Source organism: Neoarius graeffei, chromosome 2 (assembly GCF_027579695.1).
Source record: "Neoarius graeffei isolate fNeoGra1 chromosome 2, fNeoGra1.pri, whole genome shotgun sequence".
Classification (NCBI taxonomy): domain Eukaryota; kingdom Metazoa; phylum Chordata; class Actinopteri; order Siluriformes; family Ariidae; genus Neoarius; species Neoarius graeffei.
In genome coordinates, this window is record NC_083570.1 from 85,476,661 (window position 1) to 85,493,902 (window position 17,242).

The following is a 17,242-nucleotide window of genomic DNA, read 5'->3' on the forward strand; positions in this document are numbered from 1 at the left end:
GTGGAGTTTGCATGTTCTCCCCGTGTCCGCGTGGGTTTCCTCCGGGTGCTCCGGTTTCCCCCACAGTCCAAAGACATGCAGGTTAGGTTAACTGGTGACTCTAAATTGACCGTAGGTGTGAATGTGAGTGTGAATGGTTGTCTGTGTCTATGTGTCAGCCCTGTGATGACCTGGCGACTTGTCCGGGGTGTACCCCGCCTTTCGCCCGTAGTCAGCTGGGATAGGCTCCAGCTTGCCTGCGACCCTGTAGAACAGGATAAAGCGGCTAGAGATAATGAGATGAGACTATTCTTGTTAGTAGTTAGTTTTCATCAAGAGTAAGTTTACAGCACATATTGTTTTAATTAGCAGATTTGTACTTACTTACTGTACACTTGAAATGTTGATCTTGTTTTAAAATGTGTACTAGGGTGCATCAGTTGCCCTCACTTTCATAAAATCTGATGTATTTTTGTTTGGGTGTTCCTTTTCACCAAACCTTTGACCATATTCAAAAGTCTAATGGTGGCACCATGAGGTTCGTTTTTTTGCCAAAAAACGCTTATTTTATGTTTTCGCGTAAGGTTTGAATCACAATGTTGGACTCCATTTATTGATTTCTTGTGAGCCAGAGATCATGTTAAGAACCTTTGCAAGGGATTGAGAAGCATTAATGTGATTCATAATACATTTGTATTGTTTAAAAGTAGTTGAACAATGATTCAATGAACAGCTAAAACTCAAACTGTGCTTGATAATATATTTAGAATATGTACTAAAAATGTGTATCTAAGATATTTGGTATACTCTATAAGGTGCCATAATGTTTCATGAAAAGTGATCGAAATTTTGTCATAAAAGTCATAAAATAGCAGCTTTTTCCAAAACTTTGAGCTCCTGGTGCCACCATTAAACTTTTGAATTTTGTCAAAATATTTCACCCAGTGTGTTTTCTTACCAAAAGGAACATAAGAACAAAAATGCATCATGATCGGAGGAACTTTTCATTTTTAGGGGGCAACTGATGCACCCTAATGTGTACTGTTTTAAAGGTATATTTCAGGGATATTTGAATGTTGTTATCACCCCAAATAAGATTTGCTACTTGAAACTGCAGTTGCAGTTTGCACTTATGGCAGCTTTATTTTGATTGTCTGAATTTGTTATATAAGCTATTACTTATGTTTACTGTTTTAAGGGTAAAAGCTGTGTATATTTCTCAATACAGGTAGTCGTCGACTTACGACCTATGCGACTTACGACCGATCGACTTTACGACCGTCTGGTTATAACTGGCAAGTGTTTCCCAGCTGAGCTAGCTGAGCGTACGACAGTTTCCGCCCCAGCTCCCGGCAACGCCTCTCGCTGCGTACAACAGTTTCCGCCCCAGCTCCACGCACATGCGCAGTCTCTCTCGCGCTCCCTCACGCACTCCATCATACAGTTTCCGCCCCAGCTCCAGGCACATGCGCAGTCTCTCTCGCGCTCCCTCGCGCACTCCGTCATACAGTTTCCGCCCCAGCTCCACGCACATGCGCAGTCTCTCTCGCGCTCCCTCGCGCACTCCGTCATACGGTTTCCGCCCCAGCTCCAGGCACATGCGCAGTCTCTCTCGCGCTCCCTCGCGCACTCCGTCGTACAGTTTCCGCCCCAGCTCCACGCACATGCGCAGTCTCTCTCGCGCTCCCTCGCGCACTCCGTCATACAGTTTCCGCCCCAGCTCCTGGTTTATGAAACGAGCAAATCCTCCCGCCAGCCCGAGCGCTGCAACAGCTGATGATGACGTAGACGACCCACAGCCAAGCACCAGTGATGCCAGCGGTCACTAAATTTTGTATTTTGCTATGTTTTACATTTGTATTTCAGTATGTTTCAAACTAAAATGTTTTCTATTTTTCACACCTGTATTTCGTATTTTTTGTTTTGCACATATTAATCGAATTGTACTGTATGCAGTGTAGTATGCAGTGTTTGACTTAAACCAAATAATGAGCCAAGGTAATGAAATAAGAAAATGTTGATAAAATAAGACTTTAATATGATTACAATATCATTACACATCACAATATACTTACGTTCATTTAACATAAGCCGACTTACGACCAGATCGGTTTACGACTGGTCAGTTGTAGCCAAACGCAGTCGTAAGTCGACGACTACCTGTATACGTGTTATCATCACCCCAAGTCTTATGCAGTATTTGCATTTGCAGTTTTGCACTTAGGGAAGCTTTTGTTGTAATCATTACAATATGTTGTTGAATGTGTTGAATGCTTTCATAATAAAGGAAAGGAAAAGAATAATGTACCTTATTTTATTTCATATATTATGTACCTTAGTATAGTATATTTTAATTGCCTTTAGCTGATATCAATTTTATGTCAATTATCCGTCCGGCCCTCAAAAATTTTGTAATTTTCTAGTTTGGCCCCCCTGCAAATGTATTTGAATAGCCCTGTTGTAGAAGGATAAAGCGCCTAGAGATAATGAGATGAGAATGAGATAATAATAATGTTATACCTGTAATATATCAGGACATAGAAAGGAGGGGAAAGAAACAAACAATGGTAGATAAAATGTTCTAAGCATTTTCGCAGCCCATTTGGGTTTCACAGCATTCTGTTCCCAAAAGCTGATGTTGGGAAAAATTCTTTCCACAAAGGTGGTTTTCTTGCTTTTGTAGTTTTTTAACTGTTATTCCGTGTCGGGACTCTTTGGGGAAAAAAGGTACATTCCAACATCTATGTAGATAACACTAGGCCACAAATCTGCACTGTCACTTCAATCGTTTCGAGGAATTTTGTACGGATCATAACCACTTAAAAACTCTAATCTCTTCTTTGCTTCTTTCTGACTAAGATTATCCAAATAATCTGGTAGTAGAGCTGTTTTAGCTGTAGTTTCCTTCTGACAACAGCAACAGATGTCGGACATTTTCTCTTGGCTTCAGTATGTAAACAAAGTTCGCTTGTCCCCCAGGATAAGGGTAGCGATGGTTGCTAATGTAAATGTGACACCAGTGCAAGGGGTCTATTAAAATAAATAAATAAATAAATCACAGACCCCCTTATAATAATAATAATAATAATAATAATAATAATCATCATAAATCAACATCATATTTATTTTTGCACTGTTTTTTTAGTATTTTTTTTAATACTTCATCTTTCCAGCCCAGAAGCTAAATCAGTGAACCATGCATTGTGTTTAAAGTCTTCATACTTCACTTCCTAGTTTGTAAAAAAATTGTGGTCAGATTTAAATTGAAATTATTTATGCTTGTTGATCATAAAATTTAGGAAATGAACAACTTCTTCTTTGTGTGACTTGTACACAACTGCACTTTTGTGTGACTGTCCCTATTTTGAATACATTTAAGTCAATAAAGTGCAGAACAATGAAATAATAACTAACAGTCGAAGTGCTTAGTCAGCTCCACCTTCAGCATTAAAGGTGACATGGTACTGTATATCCCTTTTCCACAAGTTGACACAGTTCCCTGAGGTCTTAAAGGAGAACTGAAGGCAAATTTTTTTATTATCAAAATTCTATTTATCTCATTTTATTAAATAGCGGAATGCATTATTGATAGCTATTGTGTCGCTGCTATAGCAAGTTATGAGTGTTTGAAATATGCTCTGTATCAGTCCGTATGTCAAAGCAATGGCCATAAACGAGATTCGTTGAGACCTGTGCGAGACATCGCAGGACGGAAGTAAAACATACAGCGGAAATCAAAGTGACCAACATCTGCCAACGTTGTCAAAAGACGCGCGCGCCCTCTTTCAAATGCGGATATAATCAAGCCGGAAGTTTTCTTTGTTTTGATAGCAATCAGGAAAGTTTGAAAAAAGTAGGCAGTAATAGTCATTTAAACTCGTTTTTGTGCAATATTTCATTTGGAAAACAGTTTTCAAAATGGCGGCACTGACACCTGCATGACACTTCACGTTTCGAAGTCTCGCACAAGTCTCGTGAAAATCACGCAGATAAGCGACGCCTGCCGTGGACCAAACGAACTACATTCAACATGGCTAAAAACCGAATAGGCCGATAAGTATCATATTTAATTGCAATTAGTTGCCAATACGAGTCACGATATAAGGTTACTAAAACCGAAAACATAATTGAATAACACATTAATTAAGAAATAAAACAAGTTTTAAAATTACGTCAATTCTCCTTTAATGAAATGTCTGTGACATAATTTGGTCCAAATTCCACAAGGATAAAGCACCACAGCTCCCTTCTCACCCTGTCTAAACATCCATCCATTATCTGTAGCCACTTATCCTGTTCTACAGGGTCGCAGGCAAGCTGGAGCCTATCCCAGCTGACTACGGGCGAAAGGCGGGGTACACCCTGGACAAGTCGCCAGGTCATCACAGGGCTGACACATAGACACAGACAACCATTCACACTCACATTCACACCTCCGGTCAATTTAGAGTCACCAGTTAACCTAACCTGCATGTCTTTGGACTGTGGGGGAAACCGGAGCACCCGGAGGAAACCCACGCGGACACGGGGAGAACATGCAAACCCCACACAGAAAGGCCCTTGTCGGCTGCTGGGCTCGAACCCGGACCTTCTTGCTGTGCCGCCCCCTGTCTAAACAGCCCTGTTCAAAATGGCAGATTTGGGTGCCTGTTCCTTTAAATGATAATGACCCAATATTCAGTCCGCCCCATCTTCTGCTGGCCAATCAGGTAGCACTTTCCTCATGAATATTCATTCATAAAGGCAGTTCTTTAGCCATGAGTGGAGACGAGGGGGTGGCATATGAGCTGGATTGTCTTATTTTATAGTTTATGGGTTAGTAGACTCTAGATACCTAAATGTATGTGTACAAGCACTGAAAAAGTGAGTTTTCCATAATGTGTCCTCTTTAAGTTCCAGCCAATCAGGACAAGGCGGTGTCTCTACTTGTCTGTTTATCATGCTATGCATATGTGCTTTTAGAGGGAACATTAAATGAAATGGTTGTAATTATTTGTTTTAGAGTTTCAGTCAAAACAGCTAGCTTCAGTTCATTTTTGATGATAAAAAAAAAAACTAGAGCTTTAAAAGACTTGTGTTGCCCAGACAGTGCTGTATTTGGTGAGGGCTCTGTGTGCGTACCTGTTGAGTCCCTGGCAGTAACCGACAGCTGGGTTCTGCCAGGAGAATGCCAGCAGAATTCTCTGGAGCTGCTGCAGCATTGGACTGGAGGGTGATGAGAAGCTCTGGTTGGTGGTGAGTGTGCGGTTCAGGTCCAGCTGGATCTGCCTGGCTGCTGGGTGTGGTGTGGCACGACTCTTCTCACACAATTGCTGGAAAAGGTCAGGGTGGCCCTGGCGGAGTGTATGCGTCCTGACTCGCACCATCCAGCGCCACACACACGCCCTGTACTGACGCGGGATTCCTGCTCGCACCAGAGTCTTCAGGTCTTCACTCGAGGAGAGATCAGCAGGAGACCGACCTCCCAGAAACTGAGTCCAGCGGGTCAGAAGTGACCGTTCACCAGTTTCCTGCTGAAGCAGATTGTGACAGCGGATCTCCAGAGCTTGGATTTTAGTCAGCAGTTTCATGTCCTCCACTTCATAGTCGGGGATGATCTTAAAGCCGTACTCGTCATACTCCCTGAAGAACAGCAGCATGTGTTGTCAAGACTTATGGGATGGCTTTTGTGCTAGTTTTTAATAATTAACAGTTATTTCATGAAATCGAGTTGTACATGAGCTGATACGCGCCTCGTCGGCTATAAGCCGTGTACGACGAGATTGAGTGGAATAACTGTTTTATTCTATCCACATTCACTGGATTTGGGGAAAAAGAGCATTTTTATTTTTTGCAAATTCAATAAATAAAAACATTATACAAAATGTCAGACAAAATAATTTCTGCTTAGAATGTAAACAAACCGGCGAAATGACAGGAGCAATTTGTGAAAAATGCTATAATAATAATTCTTGAAAAATAAAAAAGATGCGTTCTTACCATCAAATACTTTTATTCCATATTTTGTTGCTTTATTTTTTTATTTTGGGGGGTTTTCTTTTTCTTTAGGGTTTCTTTGGTGGTTGGCAACCCAACTTAAAGGTGCATTACCGCCACCAACTGGCTGAAGTGGGGAACAGCAGATATTGGGGGGGGGGTCTATATTCTTTTAACTATTTCTGTTTCTTTAAAATACTTGATAACAATTTTTGGGGTTTCCTTTTCAAGTAGAGTTTTAATTTAATCCTCGGTTGGTTCAGCAACATGCTCGGCCATTTTGTTTTTCTCTACTCACGGTATATGAGCTGATAGCCTAGTAGTAGAGTAGCCAATCAGAGCATGCGATTGTCTGCATTGCACTGTCAGAATCCAGTGAATGTAGATAGAATAATCCTAGTTATCCTAGTCTTTTTTTTAACTACGCAGTTTGGTTTAGATGTATGAATATTTGGATTCACAGATTAAAGAAGTCAAGTTATCAGCTAATATGGTTGCCCAGCATAAACAAAAAAATCCATATTACTGTCATACTGCTACTCACTGTGAGTCTGATATACCTTGCATTATATCAAAATATGATTGTGAACAGATGATGTATCAAGGTTAAACAACAGTCTTCAATTATTTGTCCAAAATTTGGAACGCCACAAATTTTTTTTTAAAGATTTTTTTTTGGCCTTTTTTTCACCTTTATTGGATAGGACAGTGCAGAGACAGGAAATGAGCGGGAGAGAGAGAGAGAGAGAGAGACGGGGAGGGATCGGGAAATGACCTCGGGTCGGAACCGAACCCGGGCCCCCGGATCCACGGCATGGCACCCTAGCCACCTGAGCCACGACACCCCCGGAACACCACAAATTTAGCAACACACTCTTGGTCAAATTGGTCAAAAGTGCAGGCCACTGCAATACCATATATGGCCAAGTGTGTGATATTAATGATCCCATACACAGAATTCTGTCGTACAAGTACAAGTAACTTAAGCAAAACAAGTGACGCTTCAATAAGTATGACCTTAGCATTTATTTGCGTTTACCTGACAGTGTCAATTCTGATGACGTCTTTCCGATCAGCTTGTAGTGCCTCTTCTATTAGCTTCTTGATAGCAGCTCTTTGCTCTGCATTCAGTTCCTTATTCTCCTGGAGTTTTCTCAGGACCCCCAGGTACCTGCTCTCCACTTGACAGTTGCTGGCTTCCAGGTAGGCACACTGATACACAAACACAGATAGTTCAAAGTCAGGAGACACTACAACATGATGTTGTGAGTCACTGAAAATTCTGTAAAAGGAATACTAATTCAGTCAGTGCTGTGTTAGGGGTGCCCGGTCGGACTTGGTGTTAAATTTGTACACATCAAACGTCATCATGCCCCTACTTTAGGGGTATAAAAGAAGTCTGACTTTAGAGTAACAGACAGGAACTGGCAGCCAATCACAAAAATGAGAGAGAAAGAGAGCGAGTGAGAAAGAGTTAACAAATGAGTCAGAGTGAGATTCGATACACTGTATTATTATACATACAGGACACTTTTGCGATGGAATAAAAACGTGTTCTATTCCCTTCTAGTGGGTTTCATTCATTTGGTTTGATAGCATGCAATATTGTTAGCATAATTTATCCTACGTGTATTACATCACTCTACCCAGCGGAGAATGAGCGTTGAATATGGTTTACGATATTGCATGGTTGTCAAGACAATATGACGTCACACGTTGGAGCTGATGTGAATATTCAATGATAAAGTTTTCTGCTGCGATTGCGCAGAGGTATTTCTTTGTTCGCCGAGAAAGAGAAAGATGTGCTGAACACCTGAAAGACGACCAAAACTTCATTAGATATTCTTCACGCATATTTACAAGAGAAAAACATACCAATGGACACTGAAAAACTGGAAAAGAGAATGTGTATGTATAATAATAATATTGGCTGGCTTTTTTGTCGTGGTATATCAGATATATTCCATTCAGCTAGCATGATATTGAACTCATCTTCGACTCGTTCAGTATCATGCTAGCTGAATGGAATATATCTGATATACCACGAAAAAAAAGCCAGCCAATATTATTAAAATACTATATGAGGACTTGATTCAGGAGTGTTAGCTTTTTTCTTGCTGAGCCATTTATTTGTTGTGTGAAATGTTTATTGTTTCCCAACTGATAAATTGTTTGGCGAGAGAACTCAGTGACTGACAAAAGGTGTTGGCCACCTTGCTCTGTAATTTTGTATTTCAAACTTGGTTATATTTTGGGAGAGTGAGTCATCCAGGGCATCTGTTTACCCTTGATGTGTGACTAATATTTGTTGCCCAGTGTTTGGGCTAGCATGCTAAAACTATTCAGCTTGTCCCTGACAGTTTCAACAGGTTAGAGAAAAAAAATACAAAGTTAAGATTTAAAAAAAACAAACAAACACATACACATTTCAGGTAAAAAACAAAAAACAATGTATTTTATCTAGCTTGAGTTAGTGTGTTAATTTGTGTCTATTGTTGTCAGAGATGCATGTATTAAATAATTCATCAGTACACTATTGGTGTTTACCGTGAGTTGGCCTAGTGGTTAGCATGTCTGCCGCTCAACCGGGAGATCACAAGTTCTACTCACAGTCGGGTCATACCAAAGACCATCATACTCTACACACAGTCGGACCATCATAAAAATGGTACCTACTACCATCTGGAAAGGCACGCTGCAATGCAGATGCGAGTGGGGAAGTCAAAATCTTGTGGTTACCAGAGGACTAGCCCCCACTGTAACCCTACACTGTAAAAAATAATTTGTGTTAACTTAAAAAAGTGATTAACCCGGTTGCCTTAAAATTTCAAGTTTGTTGAAACTCATCTAGTAAGTTAGCACAATGCAACTTGATTGCCTCATTATGCTAACTTACTATATGAGTTTTAATGAACTCAAAATTTTAAGGCAAACAGGTTACTCACTTTTTTAATTCAAAACAACACGTTTTTTTACATTGTACCTGTACAGGTGAGAGGCCGAGGTCTATCAAAATGGAGATCAGCGCCGCACCCATACACCTTAAAGGAGAACTGAAGGCAAATTTTTTATGATCAAAATTCTCATCTCATCTCATTATCTCTAGCCGCTTTTCCTGTTCTACAGGGTCGCAGGCAAGCTGGAGCCTATCCCAGCTGACTACGGGCGAAAGGCAGGGTACACCCTGGACAAGTCGCCAAGTCATCACAGGGCTGACACATAGACACAGACAACCATTCACACTCACGGTCAATTTAGAGTCACCAGTTAACCTAACCTGCATGTCTTTGGACTGTGGGGGAAATCGGAGCACCCGGAGGAAACCCACGCGGACACGGGGAGAACATGCAAACTCCATACAGAAAGGCCCTCGCCGGCCACGGGGCTCGAACCCGGACCTTCTTGCTGTGAGGCGACAGCGCTAACCACTACACCACCGTGCCGCCCTGATCAAAATTCTATTTATCTCATTTTATTAAATATAGGAATGCATTTTTGATCGCTATTTTGTCGCTGCTATAGCAAGTTATGAGTGTTTGAAATATGCTCTGTAATATATCAGTCCATATGTCAAAGCACTGGCCGTAAACGAGATTCGTTGAGACCTGTGCGAGACATCGTAGGACGGAAGTAAAACATACAGAGGAAATCAAAGTGACCAACATCTGCCAACGTTGTCAAAAGACGTGCGCGCCCTCTTTTGAATGCTGATGTAATCAAGCCAGAAGTTTTGCTTGTTTTGATAGCAATCAGGAAAGTTTGAAAAAAGTAGGCAGTAATCGTCATTTAAACTCGTTTTTGTGCAATATTTCGTTTGGAAAACAGTTTTTAAAATGGCGGCACTGACACCTGGCTGACACGTCACGTTTCGAAGTCTCGCACAAGTCTCGTGAAGATCATGCAGATAAGCGACGCCTGCCATGGACCAAACGAACTACATTCAACATGGCTAAAAACCGAATAGGCCGATAAGTATAATATTTAATTGCAATTAGTTGCCAATACGAGTCACGATATAAGGTTACTAAAACCAAAAACGTAATTGAATAACACGTTAATTAAGAAATAAAGCCAGTTTAAAAATGACTTCAGTTCTCCTTTAAAGAGTTGGTTAGTACTGGGACAGGAGACTGCCTGGAAGGAATATTGTGTATTCTTTGAATTCTCATTGAATGCGTCATGATTTGGCACTTGAACTAGAAGCATGAACTTGACATTAATCCACATAGTCAGGAAAGATGCTTGTAGTAATAGTTTTCTACAAGACTCTGAAATTCTCAACAACTGTATCAACAGCGGTAGACAATGATGTCATTAATGATTTAGTGATTCCTTTACAGAATTCCTGAATTTACTTCTGAAGTGCAAGTTGAAATTTTTGAGATTTTTAACCAAGTGACAGTGAGGCGCCCTCACCTTCACCATTAGACATTTCTCCTGTTCTGAGCTGTTCTGCCACAGTCTGGTCAGCTGGTAGATCTCGGAGTTCAGGAACTTGTTCTGGGTTTTGTAAGCTTCCATGTCATCCTGAAACACAACAGAAACAAACTGCATGTTTTGAATAAAGGAATCTCAAATTATTGGGATAAAAAACAAATTATTCAGTTTATACAGAATTTTTTACAGCTAGAACTATTCATGACAATTAATATGAATATATGGGGCGTGTCAAAACAAAGTGACTCCAGTGTAGCAAAAGTTAATTCTGAAATTTTTCTTATCAAAAAAGAACACATCTTTTTTCTTCTAATTTTGCCATAAATCCATTCTTTAATCTATCATTTATTTGTTAACAAAATATTATACTGTAACAGCCTATAAATACAACTGTAGATTTAAAATATCCAGTAAAACAACTTTTCATTTTTGACCTTTTCATTACATGAACTACTTTATTTTTCATTTTGCTTACTTCTCATTTGTAAATTCTTTCTGACATTAAATGCAGTTTGCTTTAATTTAACACCTTAACGATCTTTTAGCCATTGCAAAAGTAGAAAAGACTTTCAATACGTAAATTGTGTATGAATAATTACTCAAACTTCCACTGGAAAAAAACCCCAGAGTTGATTCCCGATTACTTAGCGTATCAGATCACGTGACACCGTTCCACAATTATTGACACCTTTGTCCACAGTTATCGACACCGTTCCACAATTATTGACATCCAGATGGTTATTTATAAAAAAAATAATCAGTATGTGGTATTAAGTTAACAAAACATAATTTTTATTTAAAATTCATTTTACATAGACTTATATTTAGCACAAAATATATTTTATATAAATATATCGATGTCAGTGCTGAATGTAAATGAGGAAGTAATTCTAATGTCTGTAAACAAATGAACTGATAATGTTTAACCTGTTAGAAAACCTTTTTGTTCCGCTTTCTACCCACTTTCTAAGTATTTTCGTAGATCACATTTTGTTAAACATTCGTCGTTGTTTGTATTAATTTCTAGTTTTGTAGTTTACCAATAAATGTCAACAGGCATTTATTTAGACACTCCAACCAAAATATAAAATGTCTACTGATACTGTAATATGTGGTAGATATTTACAACAAACTGCAAAAAAATAAATATATATATATATATATATATATATATATATATATATATATATATATATATATATATATATATATATTTTTTTTTTTTTTTTTAATGGAATAGAAAAATCTGAATATTTCAAGGAATGCTAGGAATTTAATTCTGGTCTAATTCTATTTATTGCAGTAGGATTCCAAATACCCTATAAGCATTCCATTCTGTTATGAATCAGAAAAAAATTTATTATAAATCACAGCACTTTTATTTTTTTTTAAAGTACTTCATCTACTTCAACAATGTTACACAAACACTACGTTCAGACTGCAACCTGAAACGACCAGAGGTGGAAAAACTGGATTGACAAAGTAAAAGTCCTGCTTAGGTTTTCCTTCTGCCTGTGCTCTCAACACAGGTGATTTCACCAATTAGCTCATCAACCTGGCTTAGGGGATGTGGTAATTAGGATCAGCTGGTTCATTGAATTGGCTGGAGCAAAAACGTGGCAGGGTTTTTACTTTCTGCACCCGGGTTTTTCCACCCCTGGAAACGACCCATAGCCGATTTGTTGTGAAATCCGATTTTTTTGTTAGGCCGTTCACATTACCAATTATATGAGACTTGTATACGATCTCCAATATGAACGGAAAACGACCCAAAAGTGTCCCGCATGCAGAAATTGACACATAATAAGCACATCTACGTAATACGTAAACAAAAAAAAAGCGCACTCTTCATGTTTAATGATTTCTTTTTTTTTGTTTGTTTATTTATCTGGTTAGTGTTAAAGTGTGAGGTCTCGTGTGTGTTTTTGTTTCTGAACTGAAATGAAAACGTGTAGCCTGGTAACGAGGGTTGACTCCTAAATGTCTCTCTAATTTCTATATAAGTGCACTACATGTTACTAGGAAGTAATGGATTTTTAAACTCTATATAGTGCACTCGAGCTTCAGTAGGCAGTCATTTGGGATACGGCCGCTGTATTACCAAACTCTTAATTCAGGCTTAATAATTTGCACATATTTATTTCGTCATATTAATAAACTTTTTCTACATTTTTATAAATATTTATTTAGATTGTTTATAGCCAGCTGAATTCTGCAACTTCTCTCAGCGCTGGCTCAAGGTGCAGAAACACCAGTGCAGTTTGCTATGGAGATGAGGCGAGACCTGGCGATGTGGTTTTTGTGGCGGCGGCGGAACTCACACAATAATCTGATTAATGTGGGCAGCAGACTAATGAGACCGAAGGTGTCAAATTACTGGAAATTTCCAGAACAATCTTATAATCTTGTAATACAGGATGATTTAACATCCAGGTCCCTACCAAATCCACCATTAGCTTGATCAATTCCATAAAAGTCTATTTAAATTCTGAAAACTGTACAAATGTTGTTGTTTTCCACCAAAGTGGCGGGATTAGCCAACGCAGAATAATGACGTTTGTCTCTTGTTGATGACGTGTAGGTCGCATGAATGCGACCTGTCCGGTCAGACTGCAGTCGCATGTGAAAATAACGGATATGCATCGGAATTAGGACGACATATCCAAGCGGCCTGGGTCGCATGTGAAAAAATCGGATCTGTGTCATTCAGATTGTCAATAACAAATCGGATACAGGTTGCATATGGGCAAAAAAATCGGATATGGGTCGTTTCAGGGTGCAGTCTGAACGTAGTCAAAGATCGAGCCATAACAGTTATAAATGTCACTTAATTCCACAGGGTGTCGATAATGGTGGACACCGGTGAAAGTTATAACTATTATCGACACCTCACGTGACTTCTCAAACGCACGTTTAGATACAAAATGGCGACTGTCAAATGAAAGAGTAAGAAACAAAGTAGGTTTTGACAAGGAGATCATGAAATATCTGTGAATTTGAGAAGTAAAAACATGTCCATGATCTTTCCACCATGCTTATCTGCGATAATAACGTCCGGGTTTTCCTCAAATTGCTGATCGTGCTAAAAAAAATTCCATCTCAGGTAACGAGCTGTGCCATCAGACGGCAAGATCAAAGGGCGAGGGGGGGGGGTCTTCTGGTTGATTAATTAACCAGTAATAACTGTTGTAACTGAAACTCACCTTTGTAAAATTGTTTTTTGTTGGCAAATCTGAAAAGGTGTCAATAATTATGGACTGTCGATAATTGTAGCCGCCGCTCTACTACTACTACTACTACTACTACTACTACTACTAATGATAATAATAATAATAATAATAATAATTTATGAAAAGTTAATAACTTGGTTTCTGATAATCTGTGATAAACACAGACAACATCTCTAGGAAACAATAAAGTTCATTTCATCATTGAACAGTGGTGAAGAACAAAGCAGCTTTAGCCCCAATAGCTAAATCTAATTTGAATCTAACTTGGCCACCTCAGTGTCAAATGTCTGGCTATGTTCCTTCTTTACTAGTAAATTATCTAATCTTGATGGCACTTTTAACTACATAAGGTTCTCCATTTTCAGTAATCATCATCAGCCCACCTTAAGGTTGTCTATCTCCTGTACAAGCTGCCTGAGACTCTCTGCACTGATGTGGTCAGAAGAAACAGTGCGTCTAGGGTCAGCTATGCATGCCGACACTTGCTCAGATAGTTTGACGATGACCTCCTGCTTGGCGTGGTTCTTCTCCATGAGCAGCTTCATGGTTTCCTGTAGCTCTAGCACATGTGCGTCTCTCTCCAACAGGCTTCTCCTCAGTGCCTCATTCTCACGCTGCAGCTGCTCCAAACGCTCACGCAGGTCTGCAGTGCAGCGCTCGCCATGACGCAGCAGCTCCAGACGCTCCTGCTCACCTTCAGCAGCCAGATACTGAGCACATGCGCGCTTCTCCAGCTGAGATGCCTCCAGGGCTTTGTGGAGCAGCCACACCAATTCCTAACAACACATATACACAGAACTGTATCAGGCTCAGGTTCAGGACAAAGATATAAAGACGTCAATATTTAGGTTTCAATTTCTGCTGTTAAACCAAGCCTAAAATCAATACCAATGGTTGTAAGAAAAATACAGAATGGTGTCAAGAAGAGAGGTTGTTGCTGATTTCTTTCTAGCTCAGACTGTACATTCATGTAGCTTATTCATATCAGATGATCACAGAAAGTGAGACATCCCTGAGATATGAGCTTGATTTGGGCTGATGTTTTTCAGCTATGGATCCACAACTCAGAGTGTAACAATCAGATTATTTGGTTCCATGTATCCATTTTCAGAGGTGAACAGTAACGAAGTACACTTACTTGAGTACTGTACTTAAGTACACTTTTTGAGTATCTGTAATTTACTTGAGTATTATTTTTTTTGGAAACTTATGACTTTAACTTCACTACATTTGAAAGACAAATATCGTACTTTTCACTCCACTACATTTCTGTCAAGGTCTTCGTCACTCGTTACTATGATGCAACTTTGAAAGTGGATTTTTTTTTTCTTTTCTAAAACGTGCTTATTTTTTTCCCAGGTGACACTGAGACAGCCTATCAGTAATCACTAGGGTCACGTCACATCCATAGACTGTATAAAACCAAGTTCAATTATTTCTCAACAGCATTATTTGAACATGATCAGTTGATGGCAGAATGGAAGGAGGCGGTTCTTCTGGATTATGCACACACCCGTGGCCCATGAACCCATGATTCAATTTTCTAAAAGGATTAAAGATTTGTTTCGTTTTAAATGTTTGCTTTGTTTGCCAAAAACGAACCACATCATGGCCTACAAATACTCGCCGCCTGACCTGAGGAAGCATACTGACCTATATAAAAGTTTTATTCCAAGAGAAAGCTTGCAACAAAGTTGTCTGTTCTTTTAGAGCTAATAATAACGTTGCAAACGTAGCTATGCAGTCTGGTTAGTCACATGGCTTTCTATGGATTTGCCCACCAAGTTGCCATTGCCTTGTCCACGGCTAACACTGACGCACAGCTAGTTAACTTGGACACTTTTAGTTAGCATGTAAAAACAGAGTTACACTAACATGAATAACGTTAACTTATCCAAAGTCCTTTCAGAAATATGTTTTAGCGTAATCTTGCCAAATAAACAGAATGTAGAAATCTTTCTTTTCTAGTAGCGTTAGCTACCCAATATGATTTCGAGTTTGAAAAGAGAGTTTGCTAGCATGTCAGGTGGAGCTTCACTGACTAGCTAGCTTAATGTTAAACCACCATGATGCACAGCATGCGTTCATTTTGTGAATTCACATTTCTGTCTTTAGTAACGGCGTTAGGTTTTGTAAGCATTGTGGCAATAATACAACAATGCGTTGACAGAAAATGTACTTTGAATACTTAAGTATTTTTAAAAGCAAGTACTTCAGTACTTTTACTTAAGTAAAAATTTGACTGGACAACTTTCACTTGTATCGGAGTAACATTTGACTAGTGGGATCTGTACTTTGACTTAAGTAATGAAGTTGGGTACTTTAGATTAGATTAGATAAAACTTTATTGATCCCTTTGTCCACCTCTGTCCATTTTAAAAGACAACTATTGATATTAATTGCGGCAATAATCATAAATGAAGTATTATCCATTATAATTGTTCAATTTTTATGAAAAAAAGACAGACAAGTTACATATAATAATAATAATAATAATTATTATTATTATTATTATTATTATTATTATTATTTTATTTTATTTTTTTTAAACTGATGTGTAAATGGGCATAACCATTTGTGTATTAATGGTAGGCCTAAGCCAGATTCTGAACAAAGTGGTTAACCTATTGATTGGTGGCAACAAAATTGTAATGAATCAATTCATAGCAGATTAAGTGGTATCATCAAATGTCAAAACGATGCCTAATAAAACATAATTGTACTGCATCATAGCAGATTCAGTGGTATTGACAAATATTGAAGATTTCAGATATTGAAATATTGCTCGACCCTAATGATTTCATTGTCAGGCTATTTACAGATGTTATATTTTAGCCTCCCATCATGAGCAGCCATGACTGAGCATGTTATAAACTGAAATTCCTATTAGTTATTATCTGTAATCTCCACCTTCTGGGCTTGGACCTCTGTAGCCAGTGTGAGATTCTCCTGTTTAAGGCATGACAGACGGTCAATGCTGTTTGTTCCTTTGCGGTCAAATGGAAAGGTGGCAGAGTTTGCTTTCTTATATTTCCCATTGGGTAGTGTTAGAGATGAACCACGGTTCGGGACACATTCCTCTTCAGGAGGCAGACCTGAACTCGGGGATGATGTCTGGGCAAGGGAGACTTCAGGGGCTGTGGAAGAGTGGGATGTAATTAGATACACTCAGATAATACATTGCAATTATAGAGACAGTGGTGCTTGAAAGTTTGTGAACCCTTTAGAATGTGTTTCTGCATAAATATGACCTAAAACATCATCAGATTTTCACACAAGTCCTAAAAGTAGATAAAGAGAACCCAGTTAAACAAATGAGACAAAAATATTATACTTGGTCATTTATTTATTTAGGAAAATGAGCCAATATTACATATCTGTGAGTGGCAAAAAGTATGTGAACCTTTGCTTTCAGTATCTGGTGTGACCCCCTTGTGCAGCAATAACTGCAGCTAAACGTTTCCGGTAACTGTTGATCAGTCCTGCACACCGACTTGGAGGAATTTTAGCCCATTCTTCAGTACAGAACAGCTTAAATTCTGGGATGTTGGTGGGTTTCCTCACATGAACTGCTCACTTCAGGTCCTTCCACAGCATTTCAATTGGATTAAGGTCAGGAC

At 39.0% G+C, this 17,242-nt stretch overlaps 1 protein-coding gene across 2 annotated transcripts in view; it reads right to left on the reverse strand.

Moving 5' to 3' along the window:
* The window catches only part of tbc1d2 (TBC1 domain family, member 2), a 61,308-nt gene that overhangs the window by 12,458 nt on the left and 31,608 nt on the right, over nt 1–17,242 (reverse strand). For both annotated transcript variants that reach the window (XM_060915115.1, XM_060915114.1), the window contains exons 6-10: nt 16,533–16,759; nt 14,006–14,398; nt 10,372–10,482; nt 6,995–7,167; nt 5,101–5,601 (exon numbers count right to left, since the gene is read on the reverse strand). In XM_060915115.1, coding sequence (XP_060771098.1) covers nt 5,101–5,601; nt 6,995–7,167; nt 10,372–10,482; nt 14,006–14,398; nt 16,533–16,759 — 1,405 coding nt within the window. The remainder of the gene's footprint in view (nt 1–5,100; nt 5,602–6,994; nt 7,168–10,371; nt 10,483–14,005; nt 14,399–16,532; nt 16,760–17,242) is intronic.